At 53.0% G+C, this 18,347-nt stretch overlaps 9 protein-coding genes across 9 annotated transcripts; 3 read left to right on the forward strand and 6 right to left on the reverse strand.

The window, feature by feature from the left end:
* Positions 1-78: 78 nt before the first annotated feature.
* On the forward strand, positions 79-1,473 carry K452DRAFT_308155 (uncharacterized protein; the record flags this gene model as incomplete). The annotated part of the gene is made up of 1 exon (XM_033543134.1): positions 79-1,473. The coding sequence occupies one exon, from the start codon at positions 79-81 to the stop codon at positions 1,471-1,473; it is 1,395 nt and encodes a 464-aa protein (XP_033398213.1).
* Positions 1,474-2,882: 1,409 nt separating this feature from the next.
* Positions 2,883-3,509, reverse strand: K452DRAFT_332247 (uncharacterized protein; the record flags this gene model as incomplete). The annotated part of the gene is made up of 1 exon (XM_033545148.1): positions 2,883-3,509. The coding sequence occupies one exon, from the start codon at positions 3,507-3,509 to the stop codon at positions 2,883-2,885; it is 627 nt and encodes a 208-aa protein (XP_033398214.1).
* Positions 3,510-7,118: 3,609 nt separating this feature from the next.
* Positions 7,119-7,758, reverse strand: K452DRAFT_286916 (uncharacterized protein). Its single transcript, XM_033540382.1, has one exon. It carries the CDS (start codon positions 7,655-7,657, stop codon positions 7,253-7,255), a length of 405 nt encoding a protein of 134 aa, XP_033398215.1. The 5' UTR covers positions 7,658-7,758; the 3' UTR covers positions 7,119-7,252.
* A 1,127-nt stretch (positions 7,759-8,885) lies between these two features.
* K452DRAFT_270195 (uncharacterized protein) lies at positions 8,886-11,186 on the reverse strand. Its single transcript, XM_033538976.1, has 2 exons — positions 11,058-11,186; positions 8,886-11,004 (listed from the first exon to the last, which is right to left on the reverse strand). The coding sequence occupies exons 1-2, from the start codon at positions 11,164-11,166 to the stop codon at positions 8,939-8,941; spliced, it is 2,175 nt and encodes a 724-aa protein (XP_033398216.1). The 5' UTR covers positions 11,167-11,186; the 3' UTR covers positions 8,886-8,938.
* Positions 11,187-11,610: 424 nt separating this feature from the next.
* K452DRAFT_286918 (uncharacterized protein) lies at positions 11,611-12,681 on the reverse strand. The gene has a single exon (XM_033540383.1). The coding sequence runs from the start codon at positions 12,650-12,652 to the stop codon at positions 11,888-11,890; it is 765 nt and encodes a 254-aa protein (XP_033398217.1). The 5' UTR covers positions 12,653-12,681; the 3' UTR covers positions 11,611-11,887.
* Positions 12,682-12,788: 107 nt separating this feature from the next.
* Positions 12,789-13,650, forward strand: K452DRAFT_249251 (uncharacterized protein). The gene is made up of 3 exons (XM_033538127.1): positions 12,789-12,852; positions 12,901-13,177; positions 13,225-13,650. Exons 1-3 carry the CDS (start codon positions 12,826-12,828, stop codon positions 13,392-13,394), a joined length of 474 nt encoding a protein of 157 aa, XP_033398218.1. The 5' UTR covers positions 12,789-12,825; the 3' UTR covers positions 13,395-13,650.
* K452DRAFT_332256 (uncharacterized protein) lies at positions 13,385-14,643 on the forward strand. Its single transcript, XM_033545149.1, has 2 exons — positions 13,385-13,889; positions 13,951-14,643. Exons 1-2 carry the CDS (start codon positions 13,628-13,630, stop codon positions 14,565-14,567), a joined length of 879 nt encoding a protein of 292 aa, XP_033398219.1. The 5' UTR covers positions 13,385-13,627; the 3' UTR covers positions 14,568-14,643.
* A 246-nt stretch (positions 14,644-14,889) lies between these two features.
* Positions 14,890-16,281, reverse strand: K452DRAFT_326391 (uncharacterized protein; the record flags this gene model as incomplete). Its single annotated transcript, XM_033544844.1, has 3 exons — positions 14,890-15,047; positions 15,094-15,763; positions 15,859-16,281. 3 exons carry the CDS (start codon positions 16,279-16,281, stop codon positions 14,890-14,892), a joined length of 1,251 nt encoding a protein of 416 aa, XP_033398220.1.
* A 107-nt stretch (positions 16,282-16,388) lies between these two features.
* K452DRAFT_286921 (uncharacterized protein) lies at positions 16,389-18,321 on the reverse strand. The gene is made up of 5 exons (XM_033540384.1): positions 18,291-18,321; positions 18,135-18,237; positions 17,962-18,079; positions 17,161-17,902; positions 16,389-17,114 (listed from the first exon to the last, which is right to left on the reverse strand). The coding sequence occupies exons 1-5, from the start codon at positions 18,297-18,299 to the stop codon at positions 16,746-16,748; spliced, it is 1,341 nt and encodes a 446-aa protein (XP_033398221.1). The 5' UTR covers positions 18,300-18,321; the 3' UTR covers positions 16,389-16,745.
* Positions 18,322-18,347: the final 26 nt, after the last annotated feature.

Below are 18,347 nucleotides of genomic sequence, written 5' to 3' on the forward strand. Positions count from 1 at the left end.
CCCGTCACCTCCACCTCTTCTTTCCATCCTCTATCCTTCTTTTCCTCACCGCCCATCAGCATCACGCCTTTCGCCGACATGTCGGATTTTGACGCTTCGGACAGGGCTCGCTACAAGATTGCAGCCAAAAACAAAAAGGGCAAAGCTATTAATCTTTCTCTCAATTCTCATGTTTCCGCTGTCGTAGAGTTCAATGGCAGGACCATCGGACGCGTCGTATCCGATCAGCCCGATGTCACTGTGGCATTTCTCACCGACACTCAATATCCTTCCATCCAGATAGGCCTGTCGACTGGTACTATTGACGACTCCAAGCGCGATGTCATCTGCCACATCTTTCCCCAGTCTATTGCGACTGAAGGATTGAAGGACAACAAGACCAACATGACCGGCTTGCACATCAACACGCCTGGCACAGTAACACCGGACAACATGGAGCAGTTCAAGTACAGTCATTACACCGGAATACCAGGCGCAGCACAAGCCGGGCTACTTTGGACGGTGGATCTTTTATTTATCCCGCTTCCAGAAGAATTAACCATGCCGTCGCGTCGGCCTGGTATAAAATTCACTGGCATCAGTGCCCTTGAGTTGTTAAAGATTTTTACCCAGTATAACAACGCTAACGAGCGCGAGAAAATGCCTGACTGGAAGTTCTTGGTCGCCTATCTCGCCCTCGGTCAAGGACAAGCAAAGCTGTCAATACTGAAGACGGTGGAAAATACTGAGGCCAGATCCAAGGACGTGGAAACTGTAAAGCAGTTCAAGGAGTACTTCATTGATTTGATGGCCATTTCCTCTAGGAATGGTAACATGTGGTTCTACCATCGGCAAGCGCCATCCGGCATGTCGCTTTCGGACAACGACTTTCCTCTGGACACACTCGACGTGCCCGGGTGGCTGGCTACGGAATGGAGCAATGAAGAGCTTGTCTCCAAGCCATCCAAGTGGCTATCCGTGAACCCAATCTTGGCTTATCCGGACAGAGAGACAGTGTCCTTCACCATCCGGCTTGCTCTTCATCGTGAACGACAGGCATTACAGGCGCTAACAGTCTTCGCGACAACGGATCAACCTAATGCCATGGCTAACTTCTTGGGTTATCCCGATCTTCCGGATAAGCATATTGTTACTCTGAAGATCATCGATTTCCACGCTGAAGATATGAAACTGCTGCCTCCGGCGGGTACGAAAATCACCCTGAACTACAGAGACAATAGCGGCCCAACCCACGTCTACCGAGGCACTGTATTCGAGGAAACAACTGAAGCCCATCTGCACGTCTATGTCCGCGGTCCTCCTCCTCCCAATGGATTCAACGAGGCTGTAGAATACCCGGTTAAATTCGAAATGGCCAGCCACGAAGTCCCGATGGCTCGTTGCATCAATGCCGTTGACATCTTGGCCGCCGGGTCGTCAAGCAAAGAGAGGGGAGTGGATTTCTCGGCGCTCTTAGGATACATTAAAAGATAACTTTGCAGTTGGGTGGAGACTATTGAGACCCTACCAGACTATAGCTTTGCGGCTTGGTAAGGACTACTCTAGACTTATTAGGATAGGGCTTTAAAGGCCGGACTAATACCATTTAAACCTTTCCAGAAACAAGGCTTTGTAGCAAGACAGAGGCTTTCCAGGGTATCTTGGCATATCTGTACGAGGTCCTTTCAAAAGACAATCCATAGTGACTGAAAGGTGACTAAATCGCATACCTCTGTTCTTTACAGTCAGTTTCAAAGCCATCCCGTTTATAACTTCAGAGAGCACTACCGCATCCCCGCAGCTTCCTATATTCACACATACTTAGCGCTATAAGCCGTTGGCGTGTTGACCTTAATCAACCTACCAATGCACGCTAGATAGGTATAGCAGACTTGCATCAATCGGTGGTTAAGAAGAAAGCGGAATGGCCAAAATAGTCAGCAAATTATCTGGAGTTGTCACAAAAAGACTATGCTGATTTGACTGGGCCTCAGGGTCATACAAAGAAGGTAATCTGTCTTCGATGGGGCCAGAGTGCGGAGTGATCTAGTCTGACCCCTATACTGTACTGGACCGAATGGACGCCTTCCTAATTAATAACGTTCCCACCTGGGCTAGTATGGGGTCGAATAGACTCCCGTCGGACTAAATAGCGCCGAATTACGAGGCCTTGGCATAGTGTTGAGCGAATATAATAATATCCACGCGATATTTATCTACATGCGCGCGTAGCACGTGCCGTAGTAGGGAACCGAATAAGAAAGTATCGTAAGGCGTTAAGATGTATATAGTTAAGTACTAACTTAATTAGGCTACTACCGCGCGGTTGCTACGTAATACCGTACGCAATAACCTATAGGTTTCTATCACGAAGATGTTAGTTTAGTCTCTAATTGGCCCGGACTGGTCGGGGCGGGGTTACGCCTAGTTTGATTCGACCCGGCCCGTACTAGTATAGAGACTGGTCAAGGCCATACCGACTACCCTATGGACCATACTACTCCGCACTCTGGATGGGGCTTCAATTCTCACACATTTGATCACGCACTTGGCTTGTTTCGACTGACGAACCCCAGTTGATAACCCACGTAAGTGTTGTACAAATTAAAAAATTCACGCATCAGCGACACAAAGCTCTTGTTCATCGGAGTGTCGATAGTTATGCTCAGTCAGGCATAAGGCACATAGGATGGTTAGGAGGTTGCTCGTCATCTCCACCACTACAGCCACAAACCACCATTCTCCCCGTTCCAATGTATCCATTGCACCCATGTATACTCTCTGGTACTGTTCGAAGCAGGTGTATCCATGGTCGTTGAATGGAGTTGTGTCGTCATGATTTTCATAATGTGTCTGCCGTCGCTCAGAGCTGCTTCGAAAGTGTCGCACTAGTATGGCTTACCTCAAGCAGATGGAATATCAGTGATGGCTTCGCGCTCCCGGTGGAGCATGACAAGAACTTCCTTGATGAAATCACAGTAGCTGAGCTCCTGCTCAAAACCATGGATCTCCCAATTTTTCAACTGTGTCGTAGCCCACTCAGGGAAGTCGTTCTTGATGCTGAGCACGATATCCAAGCAGATACCGTTGGAGTTAACGCTGATACCATCCTTCCAAAAGTCTGTGAGGATAGCCTTGAAGTCCAGGAGGAAATGGTCAACGTTCTTGTAGTTGGCTCTGTTGATAGATCGTAATCGCATCTGGGCGTCAAGCTCACGAGCACCATGATGGAATAACTTATGGAGAGCGCCCCATAAAGACTGGGCGCTTTCGCAATGAGTAGTGTATTTTAATATCTTGTCACTGAGCCTTGACTTGATCAACTTGCACGCAATGGATTGCTCGTTGACAGTGCCGCGCCCGTAAATGGTCATTTCTAGACTGAGAAACGCCAAGTAGTCGATCGCGAGGGCCTTCCATTCATTCCAATTATCGTAATCTCTCAGGAGGCGTGGTGGTGAGCGCGTCAACTTGCTCATATCCCGAGGGTTTGTGTTGTGGTCGCCGAGAGCCGGCGCGGAGGACGCCATCTGGCGCGGATGCAAACTGATAGGATGGTTGAAGGGTTGTAGATTGGGCAGCTGCAGGAAGAGGTTAATAACCTGGGTGCACAGATACCTAACTACCTACCTGCTCGGTTAGCTGGCAATGACGTAGCAAAATGGGCGTTTGGAGGTATTCTATAACCTTGTAGCACCTCCTCGAATCTTCCACAACCTTCTACGAGCCTCCATGCCGCCTGCCGCCCTTCCACAATGTTCCTCACTGACATCATAGCGAGGGCACGGACCCTCCTTCCAGCATATATAAACCCCTCCACCCCCAACTTTGTCACTCGTTTTTCCCCCTCATCTTGTCATTCGTTTCCCCCAGCCGTCGTCTTCCTTCTATCGTTGCTTCGCTTCATCTTATTAATTTTTTGAGATCCCTCTTGCACCTCTTCTCACGCTCTTTTACCCCTTCACTTTCTCGCATCTCTGCTTGTCTTCTCACTTCACTTTACTTTCCCCATCATACTGTCCTTTCTTCCTCAGAAGTTGGAAGCCGCATTTCATCTTGCATGGAAGGCAGCTGAGACTCCACCGGAGCTCCTTTTTCTTCTCACAGCCTTCATGGCTCGCTACTATCCCTAGTGGATGGCTAGCTGGGGTTCTTGTAATTTGTTTTACATTGAATCCACGAGGGACTCCCACGGTCCCCCTCTTTTGCTTCTATCCTGGAGGGATCTGCATCGTGCAGAGCAGGACATTGTGTTCTGTGGGGCCATTTCAACGGCTTCCTCCTTCTTCGCGCCTTAAAGAGTCAAATCTTTTAAGGCTGGGCCACCCCTTACGTTGTCTACCATGGCTAAGCTGCGGGGGTGGTAATCTTGGGATCGCATTGGATGGAATCTGCATCATGCAGAGCAGAACATCGTGTTCTGTGGGGCCAATGCATAGCTACCTTCACTCGTGGTCGGTTGCTGTGTTTGCTCTCCTTCTGGGGATTCAAAGGCTTCGCCTTGCAAACCTCCGGCGGTAGCTTCTGCTGCAGCTGTTGAGTATCCGCAGGATCTCCTAGTTTTGTCAAACTTGGATGCTTTCGTCACGTAGTGCCAGACCGCCAATTTTTCTGGGCCTACGTGGAGCATACTCATAGGAACTGCATCGGAGGGGATCTGCGTCATGTAGAGCAAGTCATTGTGACTTGTGGGGCCAATGCAACTAGATAGCTCTTGCAGTTCTTTGAATTTCAATGGTGTTTACTTCTTCAATTTCCTGTGAGATCATGTGGTAGTGTGCTGAATTTGTGCGGAGACACTTAGGCCTGTTGGCAGATTTTTGTTTGTTGTAAGTCTTGTCTTTCTGGCTTTGGTAGAGCTGAAACCAGCTGCAACGGCCGAAATTTCACCAAGGCGGCGTCTTGACCTAGTGGGATTACCCGCACGTCAGGCAGGGCTAAATGGCTCGGAACATGAAAATGTTGGTGAAGAATCAAGGACGTTGGACGTCGCAGGACGTTGGACGTCACGTCGCTCCCCCGCGTGCCCCAGTGCCCCGTGCGGCCAGGGTCTCCCGCCTGCCCGTCCCGCCTGCCGATCGGCACCGAGTTTATCCAGACCTTCCAACCGCTCCCCACCATGGAACCACCTCCGACATTGCACCTGCTTGCGCAAAGAGACCCAACCCAAGCAATTTCTTCAAAGAGCTCAGTGCTAGGCCGCGTTCCAAGGGAGACTGCGAGGACACGTCAGACTTTCGCGCCGTTTCGACGCATATGCCGTTCCAGGGGAAGCTCACAATCATGAGCCATTGCCAACACAACCGACCAAGGTTTGACCTGAAAATTTGCGGAGTCCCGCCATCACTGACTCAGAACCCCATGGGGATACCTGTTCACAACTGACGGCAAGAGACAGCCGGCAAGAGACAACCGGCAAGAACCGTTGCTGCTTGTCGAAGGTCCCTGAGAAGCCGGTCGGCGCGTTTCACGGAGTGACACTGCGGTGTGGCATGCGATCCAACCACCAGACAAGTCACGAGCAGCAACTTCACTTAGGCAGGCACGATAGAATCAAAGAGTTGAGTCCAACAGCACATCTTGAGATTACGCGCTACAACAGTTTGCGACTCCTCCTCCTCCTCCGACAAGATGCAAGTCGATCTCGTTAAAAACCCAATCTGGCTGATTGGGAAAATAGTATCGACCTTGAAAGCATCACGGAAAAAATACCACCTGCCCTGCTACCAAAACAAATGAATCCAACATGGGGTATCATAAAAGCAAATTCCCAGAACACCTCGCCAAATGATAAGACCAAGAACAGCCAGCGCCTACCCTAATCCGTGCGGCTACGTTTAAAAGACGCCTGCCAACACACGGACTTTGGGTGGCTACAGCCGTCTTGTCCGCCCTCCTACACAACGCACGTTTGAAGATACCTAGCCGCATTTGGGTCTAGAGAGATTTGTTCGCCTGCCCGGTTGTTATACGGCTGCAGGTTGTTGATTTCGACGCTGTAAGCGCCATTGCGAAGGTTTGCATATCTACAGCAATTAGTCTATTGAAGCAACAAGATGGGGACGGTGTTGAACTTACGATCGCTTCCTAAGCGTCTTTCCGCCTTCTGTTTCCAAGACTCGAATGTTATGATCTGGATCCGGATAAGAACCAATAAGGATGAAGTTGTCGTAGATGAAGTCCTCTTTGTCGTGTCTCTGCGCGAATTTCTGGAACGCAGTCCGACCGCCCCAAGAGGTTATCGGGACGAATCTGACCTCATCGTCCTCTCGGTTAACAATAATGGCCGGGTGCTCAAGCAGTCCGAGGTTGTCATCAAGTTGTAGGCGACGATAGAGGATAGATGTGGATGGGATGTTTGGAAGCCAAACCAGTCGGCCCGGGGTTGCTTCCTCCTTGGTGAGGGGGGTACCAAGTCTCCGAGAAGACGAGGATGAGAAGGAGCTGCATGATGTCGAGACCGAGGAGATTGAAGAGCTTTGGGATGAGCTTGGAGGTGGGCTTGCCGAGGTTCTCCAGTTACCAGATGTACTGGAAAGAGGTTGTGGTGATGGTGATGGTGATGGTGTGTTCGAGTCTGGAGTTGTTCTCATGGACCGCCAGTTCTCTTGTTGCCAAGAAGACCTCGGAGAGAGAGGTGGTGTCGAGGCTTGAGAGGATGATGGCGAAGAGGGAGGAGATGATGGGGGTGTCGAGGTCTGAGAGGATGATGGAGATTGTGGTGGTGTCGAGCCCCGAGAGGCTGAAGAGTATGAGGACGAGGAGGGAGACTGAGCCTGCCCTCCAAGTCGGAGATGTGGTGGGCGGTAAGCGCCGCTGATGGACGGTAGTGGTGCCGGTGAAGCAAGCATCTTGGAGGATTACTTGATACGAAGGATGTGATGTGGGTTCTAAGCTCTGAGCTGTGAGAGTCAAGATGTGGGAATCCGAGAGATGCTTGGTGTATGGAGAGGAAGAGGCTACAGCGAGGGTGAGTATGCATTTTATACATGCTGCGTCTTCTCGCTGCTTCCTCTATTCTCAGACAACTACGGATGGGCTGTCCTCAGTTTCCAGTTATTTACTGATGAACTGTCCTCAGTTTCCAAATAACTACGGATGTATTGTCCTCTGTTTTCGAGCAACTTGGGTTGAGACGGAGGACCTCCGGCGTCAACCAAGGAACCGCGAATGCGACGACCTCAACCCCGCAGACAGAGAACGGTGTATCGGTAATGTAGGCCTATTCTTGCGGGTGTATCAAGGGTAGCACCTTCCCTTACCCCTGAGCGCATCATTCCTGATCGTCGACAGCGGGACCCTGGCGCCTCAACCTTGGTACAGGGTCTGACTGCATCTTTGACCTCTCCTCAGCATAGGCCTGAAGCTTCTCGAAGGAGACCACGTCAAGATGCTTCTCTCCGTCTCCGTTACACATATATTTTTCGAGCCAAGCCTTCCCGACTGGCTGCACACCCTGCCGAAGATCAACATAGGTCGGATTCTTGAAAAACTTTTCGTCCCGGAGATGGAGGACGAGTGAGCCCAGGTCGGGTTCGATACCCGGATGTTTGATGGCGGGGAAGTCTTTCACGATCTTGGCAAAGTCCTTAGCATCTTTCCATTTCTCTTCAAGTGTCCTGCCGTTGAAACTGGTAAGGCTCAGAATCGGTACTCGTCCATTCTCTGGTGGCCCCATAACGATCGCTGGATGGTCTTTGATCCCGGTGCTTTCATTTGTACTGCCATTAATGCCAGGCGGGGGTAGATAATAGACTCCATCCTCCCCTGATAAATGACCTCGGCATCTCCTGGGGCTTGTTCGGATGAACACGACCCGGCCAAGAGTATAATCATTCTCTAACAATATCCTATCACCTGTCGGTGTAAAGCCAATCTCAGACCCTTATCAGGGCCTTGTATCCCTGGGCGACCTAGGTGGAGAAAGAAAAATGAGAAAAGAGGGAGACGGCAAGGTCTCCCTCCAGTTGCTATTGAGATTGCAAGGCGCAGGAGGGCGTCCCCGTCCGTTGGTGGACAGTTCTCTGGCGCTCTGCCGGCGAGACAGCTCCGGGAGCCTCTGTTGGTGGCGATGAAGCCATCCATCGCTTTTGCTTCGAGCATTTTGAGAAGCATCCGGAGAAGCATCCTCATCCGTGACCGAGCGAGACAACTCCGGACTGTCTAGCCAGTTGGCCACCTTCTTACCTGCCATTCTTGGAACAGCCGTTCTTGGAGAGATGGGTGACTTGGGCAGAGAGAATATTCCTGGAAAGATGGGTAGTCGGATAGAAGTCTATTCTGGAGAGATTAGTAAGTCTGATAGAAGTATTTGAAGAGATGGCTAACGTGGGTAGAAAGTAAAGACTTTGTGAGGGCTATATGAAGGATACAAGAGTTGGGTGAACGTCCTGAGATGTGAATACGGTTACAGAAGAAAGCAGCCATGAGAACGGGCGGCAGGGCATTCATATACTAGCTCTCGTTGAAGTTCTGCCTGCTCGAGTTTTGACTGCCTTCCGCCGAACCAACAAAAACAACAAGACCATTCTATGGTTCGTCGGGGCTGAGTTCGTGTTCTGCCTGCATGGCTTCATAGGAACCCGGTGGGTGGAAAAGCTGTGATGAGAGGAGTCGCTCGCAGGTACTGAAAGAGACATGAAGCGGTCTTGGCTGCAGCTCTGCCATGCGCACGAGAAGGCGGGTATCGCGCGCATATTGAGCGCCCTCGTACCTTCATGGAGCACCTGGGTGTAGAGTTGAAGCTGCTTACAGCCACCGAAAGAGTAATCAGTAGGTATTGCAAGCCTATTTCGAAAGAATGGCAAAGAGAAATCGAGATAGTTGGAAGTTGGACAAATCATCTGGCTTCCAGGATATGATTGTGTGTCGACATTAGACCCAGTGAAGAGTGACAATATTCTGATCGCAAGATATAAATTATCGGACGCAGCAATTTCAAGCGTCCTGCTAAGCTCACTCACTTCGAAGGGCTGTCTTTCTCATGTCTTTCCTCCTTCTCTTTCTTCCTCTGCTCCAGACCAGCGATCCCAGCACCCCAGGCACCCGCTTTCTTTCCCCAAGTCACGCCAGTCCCCCATATATGAACCCAGCTGATCTTCGGAGGAGGTTCAGAGTGCGTCCTGAACGGACTAGCCCCATGTCTAAACAGCACCTCATCTTTCTTCTCGTCTATGTCACTCGCCGAACCCATCTTGGCATCAATGCCCTCTGTCCGACTATTCACGAGCGCCTCCCGCTCCCGCTCCGCAACGCTACTCTCCCACCGCCGCACTTCTTTCGCCACAGGCCTCCACCATCCTTCTTCATTGCGTGCCCACCAGCGATTGCTGCACATCTCCCACAGTCTGCTCCTCGCACGCTTGTACGCGAAGCGCTCATCCTCGCCCGTAAAGGCGCCCGTCTGCTGGAAGTTGGGCGCGTGTCGCGCGGCACCAATGTCTTGACGCGGCTCCTCGCTGGATGAGGCAATGCCGCGGCGCACGCGGTTGGGTGGATCGTCCTCGAGAGCATCCTCTGCTAGGATTCCTTGAAGTCGAGCATGCGTCAGATCAGGCTCGGGTTCCCTGTCATCTGCAGACCCCTCGTAGCTGGAGATGTTAGGGCGGAACGGTGCGACTGTATCTTGGTATGCTTCTGCAAAGGTCTCGGAATGGATGACATCCTCATTGACCTGCTCCTTCTCGGCACCCTCAGTGGCAGGGCGCTGTGCCTCTGGGAAAAAGATATCATCTGGACCTCCGGCCGCGGTGATGATGAGCTTACATCGTGCCTCATACAATGCGTCAAGCAGTGTTATGAATCGTCGGGCTTCATTCTTTTGGAGCAATGTGAGGACGGGGACATCGGTAAGAATCAATGTGTGAAATGTCGAGGCCAGAGTGATGTAGTCGGCGGGTCCGAGCTGATGCGTGTTGCAGAGCTCACTGAAAGTCCACAGAGTAACCCCTTGAGACTGGCGGGGTACATGCACCTGCCGACCAAAAACTCGCATAACGCTGGGTGCCCACGGCGTCGGAAGGGCTTGGCCGGTAGCCTGGCGCTCGGCTTCGTGGAAGTTTTTCAGCCATGTCTCGTGGTCAGAGGCTGGCGCGGTCGGGGATGGCTTGACATAGTATTTCTTCGGGAGAGTGTTTGATTTGGAGGGGGCGGGCTCAGCCAGGTCAGGAAGCCAGATGCCGGGACCCGCTGTGCAGGCCTCGCCTGCGGCTTCCCTGGCCGCTTCACTCGCTGCAGAAACAGTGACATCAGCATCGCTTTCCCGACGATAGTCCCTTCCGCTCCCCAACTCCCACACCTCGCACCTTGCTTTGAGCACTTCCAGAAAGGGACCGAAATCGCCTTTACCGCCAAGCATGTTGCCACGCCCTCTCAACCCGAACCTCCACCGCAGCGAATCTAACGCTGACGGCGGCGGTGCAAACTCCACACCAGAAGCCTTGGCCAACTCCTCAGGCATGCGGTTGCTGGTAGCAATCAGGACACCGCCGAGCTGGAAAAATGGCGTCAGGAGGTTTGCCAAGATCTTGCTTGAGGCCCTATCCGGTAGTTGGAACTCATCCACGAATAAGATAGGAGAGTTTTGGATCATGTCTCGGGCAAGCCACAGGAGCGAGTGCTCGTCGTCAAGTCCCTTGCCAACGCTCCGTCTTCGCCTTAGCTGCTCCAACTGCGCTAACACCTCCAACATGAAGATGGAGAAATGAACCCGTTTCTTTTTTCGATTCGGGAGGCTTTCAGCGAAGAGATCAATGAGAAGCGACTTCCCGGTGCCAACCTCGCCGTGGAGCAACAAGCCTTTCGGTGAATCCAGATGCAGCGCTTCTTCATGGCTTGTAAATACTCGCGTCAAAGCTAGGTTATTCTTCTCTTTTCGAGACAAAACGGAAGACCAGATAGATCCACTATCCAAGCTCTTGGCACGGTCCTGGCCAACCGCGCGGCTAATCTGTTGTAGCCGATGACTATACTCTGTGGTCGGTTCATAATCTTTGAGTGAGTCGTATAGTTTTTGTAAATGAATTGCTGTCTTCATTAACTTCCTGGACGTAGGCTTGCGGTCAACATCAATGACGTACCTAGCCGATGCTGCGCCGGATCAGGTCTGATACGATTTGTTGCCAGAAGAGCTCGATATAGAACGAGCGGATTGGTTATTGTTACACCTCGTGCACCTTGTGTGGCCATCGAGTATCTTCGGACATACATTCCGCCTTAGGAACGCACATGCAAGGTTGTCTGGGGACTGCGACTTCGGCAGCAGGGAGATGATGTGCTATTTCGATGCTATCGTGTACCGTACTACGGCCGCGAAGCAAACCATTCCCGTTCATTTCCTCTTTCGGATATGTTCATCAATCACAGGAGCTGTGGGAGCAGCCATTGTTACAATTTACACCTTTGTGAGCTACTGAGACTACAAGCCTGGCTCTAGGTACAGGTATGTAAGGGTTAGACTGTGGAGTATCTTGGTTTACTACCAGAGGATGTAGGTAGCAATGGAGCATCTTTAATGCTCGAATTTAAGTCAACTTGACACACTTTGCTTCTACTAAACAACATTCACCGTGGAGACAGATAGCACTGTAATGTTTTCAACCCTCAAATTAAAAGCAAATTAATATACTTTCTACTTCTACTGACTACCTTTAGCCCCGGGCATATAAACGACATCTCCCCTACTCCGTATGACCGTGGTAAACTGACCTACCTCTAATATGCTTTATCTATCATTAGCAAGCGCTGGCATATCAACAGGGCAGGATAAGTTCCTAAATAAAAACATCTGAAGCTTACACATCTCTCGCCTCGCTCCCAATCATTGAACTGCTTCCAACTGTCTTAAACAGGTGGAGACCAACCCTCTTGCAACCAGTTGCTGTGGCTTCGCAAACAGGATGCCTGACGTTCACCTCTTGAGGCCCAATTTGCCTTCTATGATGCCCACAATATCCCTCCACTCCTTCATACCCCCACCGCCAATGTCACCGCACGCGAGCGACTTCTCAATCGGCCTCAATACCTCTACCCAGCCACCATTTCGGACATTCCACTCGCCCTCGAGCATCCCGACCTGCTTCTTTGTGATTGGATGATGCCACATGGCCGTGTTCATTGCCGGTGCAACCATGATAATCTTCTTCCGAGCCTCAACCGCATCGGAAGCGCAAGCAGCAGCAAACTCCTCGCGAACAGGATCAAGCAGACCCGTGGTATCCCAAGCTCGTATAGCGGACAGGAGTAGGTTGTCGCATATCCCGCCAACCATCTTCGCCAACGTGTTTGCGCTCAGAGGCGCGACGACCATAATATCCGCCCATCGCCTAAGCTCAATGTGCAGAATGCTCGCGCCTCTTGTCCATAGCTCCACCCACTCGTCTTCGTCCAAGTATATTCCGTCTACGTTCGGCATGGAGACGAGGTCGGATAGCGAGGGTTGCTCTGCGGATTGCCCGGCAAGGAACGCGGCTGCGGAAGACGTGAAAATCAAACGGATCGAAAGGTTTTGGTGGCAGGATAGGGCATCGACGATGGCTGGGATTTTGATGGTCGCTACGGAGCCTGAGGCGGCGAGAAGGAGATGCGCTTTATTGTCATTCTGATGTGCGGAGGCTACCAGCGGTCCAGAGTTGTATTTTCTGCGCTCAGCGGGCACCGGGTTAGTTGAAGACATCTCAACTAGGACAAGCTGTCGATGCAGCAGTGCTTTCGCTAGTTGTACCGAGGATCAAAAGTTCCGTGAAGGCGAGTCAAGAGCTCTTGATATGTAAGCATCATGCGGTTCGATGCGGCGAACTTTCGTGACTCCCGAACCTAGCATTCTCCAACACAAACAACCCAGTCACAATGTTTTCGAGGACAGCTTTCGCCGGCGTATGTTCCACATCCTCCAAACCACAAGGACAATACTGACAGCCGCAGGCCTTCCGCGCAGCAGTTCGCCCGTCGCGGCAACTCGCCAACCCGCTCCAGAACGCCCGCCTCACGCCTCTGCAAATTCGCCTCCTCTCGCAGGAAACGCGCCAGGCCATTGACAAGGCCGTCGCGTCGGCTCCAGTTGTCTTGTTCATGAAGGGTACTCCGGAGATGCCGCAATGCGGGTTTTCGCGGGCGAGCATACAGATCCTCGGCATGCAGGGCGTTGACCCCAGCAAGTTCACGGCATTCAACGTGCTCGAGGATCAGGACTTGAGGGCGGGTGAGTTTATAAGGATCTCAATATGGATAGTGACTGATGACGTGCAGGAATCAAGGAATACTCCGAGTGGCCAACCATTCCCCAGCTGTACGTCAACAAGGAGTTTGTTGGCGGCTGCGACATCTTGATGTCGATGCACCAGGATGGTTCGTTGGCGAAGATGCTGGAGGACAACGATGTCCTTGTGCCCGCTGAGGAGGACGCGAAGCCGGAATAGAGGTCGGCATCAAGGTGGCGATGTGTATGAGTGTCACGGTTGATTAGATATCCTATACATAACCTCTGTACGATTTAAGGTAATTGATGGGTGTTGCGGCATGTTGAAGTGTTGAGATTGCGTGGTTGCCGGTTTTGTGCTTCCCGGCGTCCTTCCGCCACTTCCTGAACCATCAGTCTTATTCTCACACTTTAACAGCACCTTTCAATGTACACTACTTTTTCACGTACATAATGGCACCAAATATCCCGTCCCGCGCGCCTAAGAGGGCTCCTGCGCAGAAAGCAAAGACTGTCATCTCCACGTCTACCATGTTCAAGAAGACGGCTAGGTCATTTAGAACAAGCCAGCCTACATCAAGCACAACATCCACCTTCAGCGGTAAATCTCGGAGCTTACAAAAACACGCTTCTAAACCCCGATCCACTCTCACATCCAAGTCAACGGCTCGCGTTCAGAAGGAGCTAGAGCACCCGTTGTCTACTGCTTTCAATGGTCAGTTTCCACCGCTGACAGTAGACGAATCAAGACTTATACTAACAACCCCCATCTGCAGAAGCCTCAAGGAACTACCAGACTACTGTCGTCTCCGAGGCAAATGCTGCCTTGGACTCAACGCTCCAATCTCTCTTGACGCGGCTCGATGAGCCTACACCCCAGGGCCTCGAAAAAGACGAAGAAGATAGCAACCGTCTTCCCACAACTGCGGAACTTCAATCCTCACACAACCGCTTGATCAAAGACCTGACCCTTCCTATCGAGTACGAGCTTCTAACCTACCCCGATCCTGTCACAGGACATTCAGAGAAATCTCTCGGCGAGCTCATGAAAGGCTTCAGCATAGACATCAAGCGAGCAGAGAAGAAGGAGCAAGAGCTGATGAAAGAATGGAGGTCGATCCAAGGAGAGATCAAGGACCTCTCGATTGAGATCATGGGACCAGCTGCTACGGAGGCCTTAATCAAAGGCAATACCACGAAGACGGTACCTGAAGAGTTAATGCCATCCATGGGACTTGATACCAAGAAGATAGACGGGTTCTTGAAAGAGCTCGGTGCGATAAAAGAGTTAGGTTTCAAGGTGGAAGCTGAGAGGAAGAAGCTGGATTCGGAGGACAATACTGAGAAGTTCATTGCAGAGCTCCGCCAGCGGCTAAAGAGTCAAGGCCTTTAACGGGGACTTGTCTTCTACCCATCCACTGCATGAGTTGAACCGTCGTCCTGTCGAATATTCGGATTATCTTCCGCTGGAGAGCCATATTTGCTGTCACTAGACTCGAACATGGCTACGTTTTTGCGCACATTGACTACCAGACGACTTGATTGTTCTTATCCTGGCCTCGCAACCTGTAATAGCTACAACACATTCATTAAAAATTGTAAAGCTTAGCTAGCAGGAAGCTCTTGTTTCATCTAGATAATTAAAACCACAACCTGGTCTCTTTCTGACCTTAACACCCTAACTCCTATAATCTGCTCATGCATTCTACATCAAACTACAACCTCGCTTTCGGAGACCACCTCGCATATGGATGCTCAATCGTTGTGGGTATCAAGTGATCTACCTCCAGTGTGTTAACGTACCCTGGATGGACCTGGCTCAAGTCGGTTATTCCAAGCAGTTTCATCGACGTCTCGAGCTCGTCCTTCATCACTGCTTTCTATTAGCTCCGTCCTTACCCTAAACACCTAAGACTCACCTTCTATCAAATGCTCCACACCCTCCTGCCCGTAATTGAGCGCGTAGAGGAAATGCTGCGCCATGCCCACAGCCGTAGCACCCAAGCACAAGCACTTGAGGATGTCCGTACCGCGGCGAATGCCACCGTCCACATACACCTCGAGCTTATCAAACACCTCGGGGCAGCACCTCTGCAGCTCGAGCAGCATCAGCACAGACGGGGGACTAGTATCGAGGCTCCTCCCACCATGATTACTAAGAACAATGCCTTGGACGCCGTGCTCAGCGGCGAGCCTGGCGTCCGCCGCGCCCTGAATCCCCTTCAGCACGATCGGCAAGGTCGTCACGCCGCGCAGCCAGCGCAGGTCCTCCCAGCTCAGGCTCGCGTCGATGTAAGTCCCCATGATGCGGCCCAGGCCGCCGCCCTTCTTGTCGTTGCGCGCCTGCGCGCCGCTCATGGGCGTGCTGAGCGTCTCGTCGGCGCGCACGCGCTCGTCGGCCTCGCGCTTCCCTGGGACGGGGGCGTCGACCGTCACGAAGATGGCTTTGATGCCGATGGCGGCGACGTGTTGAAGGAGCTTTTCGGATGCGCGCCGGTCTTTGTTCACGTACAGCTGGAAGAAGAAGGGGTGGTTCTTGGGGGCTTCGGGCACGATTTCCGAGGCGGGGAACGAGGCGTTGGTCGAGATCTGGGGCGAGGGGAAGAGCTAGCTGTCAGTCTTTCTGTCTCTACCCACGCGCGCTGCTGCTCGCACAGTCGCCCGCCGGACCTAGGGGCACATACACACTGCGCGACGCCGCGCCTGCCGCACGCGCGCGCCAACGCCTTCTCCCCCTCCGGATGCACGAGCTTCGCCATGGCGGCCGGACACACAAACAGCGGCAGCTGGACATCGTGCCCCAGGACGCGGGCACGCGTGCTCACGCGCGCGACGTCGCGCAGCACGCGCGGCCGCCACCACAGCCGGGCAAAGGCGGCCTTGTTCGCGTCGCGCGTGCGCAGGTCCGTGGCCGCGGAGCTGTAAAAGGCCCAGGTTTTCTGGTCGAGCGTGCGCGCGGCCACGTCCTCGAAGTCGTGGGCGTTGAGCAGCGTGTCCAGCGGCGGTTTGGTGTAGGCGCTTAGCTCGCTGGTGCGGGCTGGGGGTGGCTTGCTGTAGCTGGATGTGTTGGGTCGGCCTTGGAGGGCTTCGGATTTGGAGTGAAACATTGTTCGTGGGACTGAAGGAAGGAGAGATGACGAAAGCAGGAATGAAAGAACTGGAAGCTGGCAATTGAAAGCTGAAGATGAAGCTGAAGCTGAATGATTTGGGAGGTTAAATCTGGTATGTATCCAACCCGGTCGATGAGCAGCCAGCTAATTTATCTACAACAAGACGACGCGGAAAACCAATCCCGAGTTAGACGTCGTGAATTCACGCCGATGTCGTTGCATCGTGAGGATCGCGGGGAAGTGTACCTCGTCCATCGGCGTTTGATGCGGGGAAAGTCTCGGCGCGATACCGGCCGAATAGAGCAAATCTGACCCGAGCCGTGACTTCTTCTTCCTCCCGACGCACTGGTTCACAGATCTCGCCTCTTGACCGCCTAATCGTAGGTGATTTCCTCTATTACAGTCTATTAATGCGGCCGTGCCACTCCAAGCAGACGAACCTCCATTTTTTCTTTTTACATCTATCCTTGCGCCTCTCTCTGCGCTAGTCTGTCCGCATCCCTTGCTGCCGTCTCCCGCTCCAGCTCCTCTCTCCTTCTCACTGCCTCCTCGCCAATGCCCTTTACGCCCTTGGCCCGCTGCCGTTCCTCGTACAACGCCCTGCTGCGCATGATGCGGTTTACAATCTCGCCTGCGTTGACGTGCGCAAAGTCATGCTGCGGTATCTCGCGGAAGATTTTGAGCTTCTTCGCATCGGCATACGGATCTTCGGCAGTGGGCATAAAGGCAGTCGGGCCATGGTAGACGGCGCTCGGCAGACCATAAGGCAGGAAGCGGAGGAAGGTCGGGTCAGGGTTAAACGGCGCAGAGAAGACAACGGCCGAGACGTACTACAACTGTCAGCAGGAGCTCATGCTACCCGAACCTCGATCATACCTTGCACTGCAACACGCACAGGCCACGCTCAAAGACGTTCATTATGGGGTAGTTGATGCCTTTCCATTCGTTAATGACCTCATCGTCATGCACGCCGGCGATAATGTAGACGGGGCTGTAGTCGCAGCCGAATTGGGTGATGCGCTGCGTCACCGATTCGGGATGGTACCAGCCGCGCTTGTGGGCCTCTTGCTCCTCTTCTTTAATCACTCTCCGGAGGAACTCAATGTGGCCCGAGGAGAAGAGATCAAAGCCGCCGTCGACGTAAACGACGCTCTGCCCCGGACGAGGCTCCATGCCCTTGACCATCTGGGTGGACTTGCCCAGCTCTTGGTGCCAGCGCCAGACCTCGCTCCCTGGAGCCAAACCGGTAGCGTCACTCGCGTAGGCGACGATTCGTTCGCGCATCGCCTCGCCCGCGAGCTTCCTCTCCTCCTCGCTCCCATCGCCCTCCTCGCCGTCAAGGGCCTTTTCCAGGTCCTTGATGAAGTGCGTCTTGGTGCAGAGCAGCATGCGGCCGACCAGGTCGGTGGTGGAGATGCCAGGGGTGCGCTTGACAATCTTGAAGCGGCCGGCCTGCTTGACGAAGCGGTAGCAGTCCTCGCCCGACGCGTCCGAGGTGATGTCGTCGCCGTGGACGACATAGCGGCAGCCGTAGTGGGTGATCCAGGGCAACGAGGTGACGTAGGGAGCGTTTGGGATGGACTTTGTGGACCAGCGGCAGGCGTCGACGGCGGCGATGCTGCAAGGGGGCGGCGTCAGCGAGCAGATGCGGAGCGGGAGTGGTGATCGGCGGCTGACCGTTCAGGCAGAGTCATGACGGTCGGGCCCTTGTTGTCGAGGATGGCCTCGTCGGAGTGGACGCCGACGAGGAGTTCGTTGCCGAGCTGGCGGGCCTGCAGCATGGCGCCGGCGTGGCCTGGGGAGGAAGTTAGAGATGTACCTAACAAGAGGACAAGAAGAGGAAGTCCCACCATGATGGCTGAAATCAAAGCAGCCGTCAATCCAGATGCGGTCGTCGTCGACGGGCACGTCGTGCTGGGGATCGACGGGCCAGTCGCCGGGCTTGGGCGTGTCCTCGCGGGGCGTCAGTCTGGGGCGGGCGGGGATTGGGGTGGGTGCGCACACACTGGACTCATGGTACCTGATGGGATGGTGCAGGTGGTGGTTGCTGATGAGGGGCGCGG

This window comes from Aplosporella prunicola (assembly GCF_010093885.1).
Source record: "Aplosporella prunicola CBS 121167 unplaced genomic scaffold K452scaffold_11, whole genome shotgun sequence".
Lineage (NCBI taxonomy): Eukaryota > Fungi > Ascomycota > Dothideomycetes > Botryosphaeriales > Aplosporellaceae > Aplosporella > Aplosporella prunicola.

Excerpts from the sequence above, each read along its gene's own strand:
- K452DRAFT_286916 (XM_033540382.1), bottom strand. The coding sequence starts at position 7,657 with ATGGGGCCACCAGAGAATGGACGAGTACCGATTCTGAGCCTTACCAGT.
- K452DRAFT_270195 (XM_033538976.1), bottom strand. The coding sequence starts at position 11,166 with ATGGCCACACAAGGTGCACGAGGTGTAACAATAACCAATCCGCTCGTT. Across the intron at positions 11,005-11,057 it reads TCCGGCGCAGCATCGGCTAG|CAATTCATTTACAAAAACTA; the intron begins GTACGTCATTGA and ends TAATGAAGACAG.
- K452DRAFT_286918 (XM_033540383.1), bottom strand. The coding sequence starts at position 12,652 with ATGTCTTCAACTAACCCGGTGCCCGCTGAGCGCAGAAAATACAACTCT.
- K452DRAFT_249251 (XM_033538127.1), top strand. The coding sequence starts at position 12,826 with ATGTTTTCGAGGACAGCTTTCGCCGGC. Across the intron at positions 12,853-12,900 it reads CGAGGACAGCTTTCGCCGGC|GCCTTCCGCGCAGCAGTTCG; the intron begins GTATGTTCCACA and ends TGACAGCCGCAG. Across the intron at positions 13,178-13,224 it reads GGATCAGGACTTGAGGGCGG|GAATCAAGGAATACTCCGAG; the intron begins GTGAGTTTATAA and ends GATGACGTGCAG.
- K452DRAFT_332256 (XM_033545149.1), top strand. The coding sequence starts at position 13,628 with ATGGCACCAAATATCCCGTCCCGCGCGCCTAAGAGGGCTCCTGCGCAG. Across the intron at positions 13,890-13,950 it reads GTTGTCTACTGCTTTCAATG|AAGCCTCAAGGAACTACCAG; the intron begins GTCAGTTTCCAC and ends CCCCATCTGCAG.
- K452DRAFT_286921 (XM_033540384.1), bottom strand. Across the intron at positions 18,080-18,134 it reads CTTTGATTTCAGCCATCATG|GCCACGCCGGCGCCATGCTG; the intron begins GTGGGACTTCCT and ends CTTCCTCCCCAG. Across the intron at positions 17,115-17,160 it reads TGTGCGTGTTGCAGTGCAAG|TACGTCTCGGCCGTTGTCTT; the intron begins GTATGATCGAGG and ends TGACAGTTGTAG.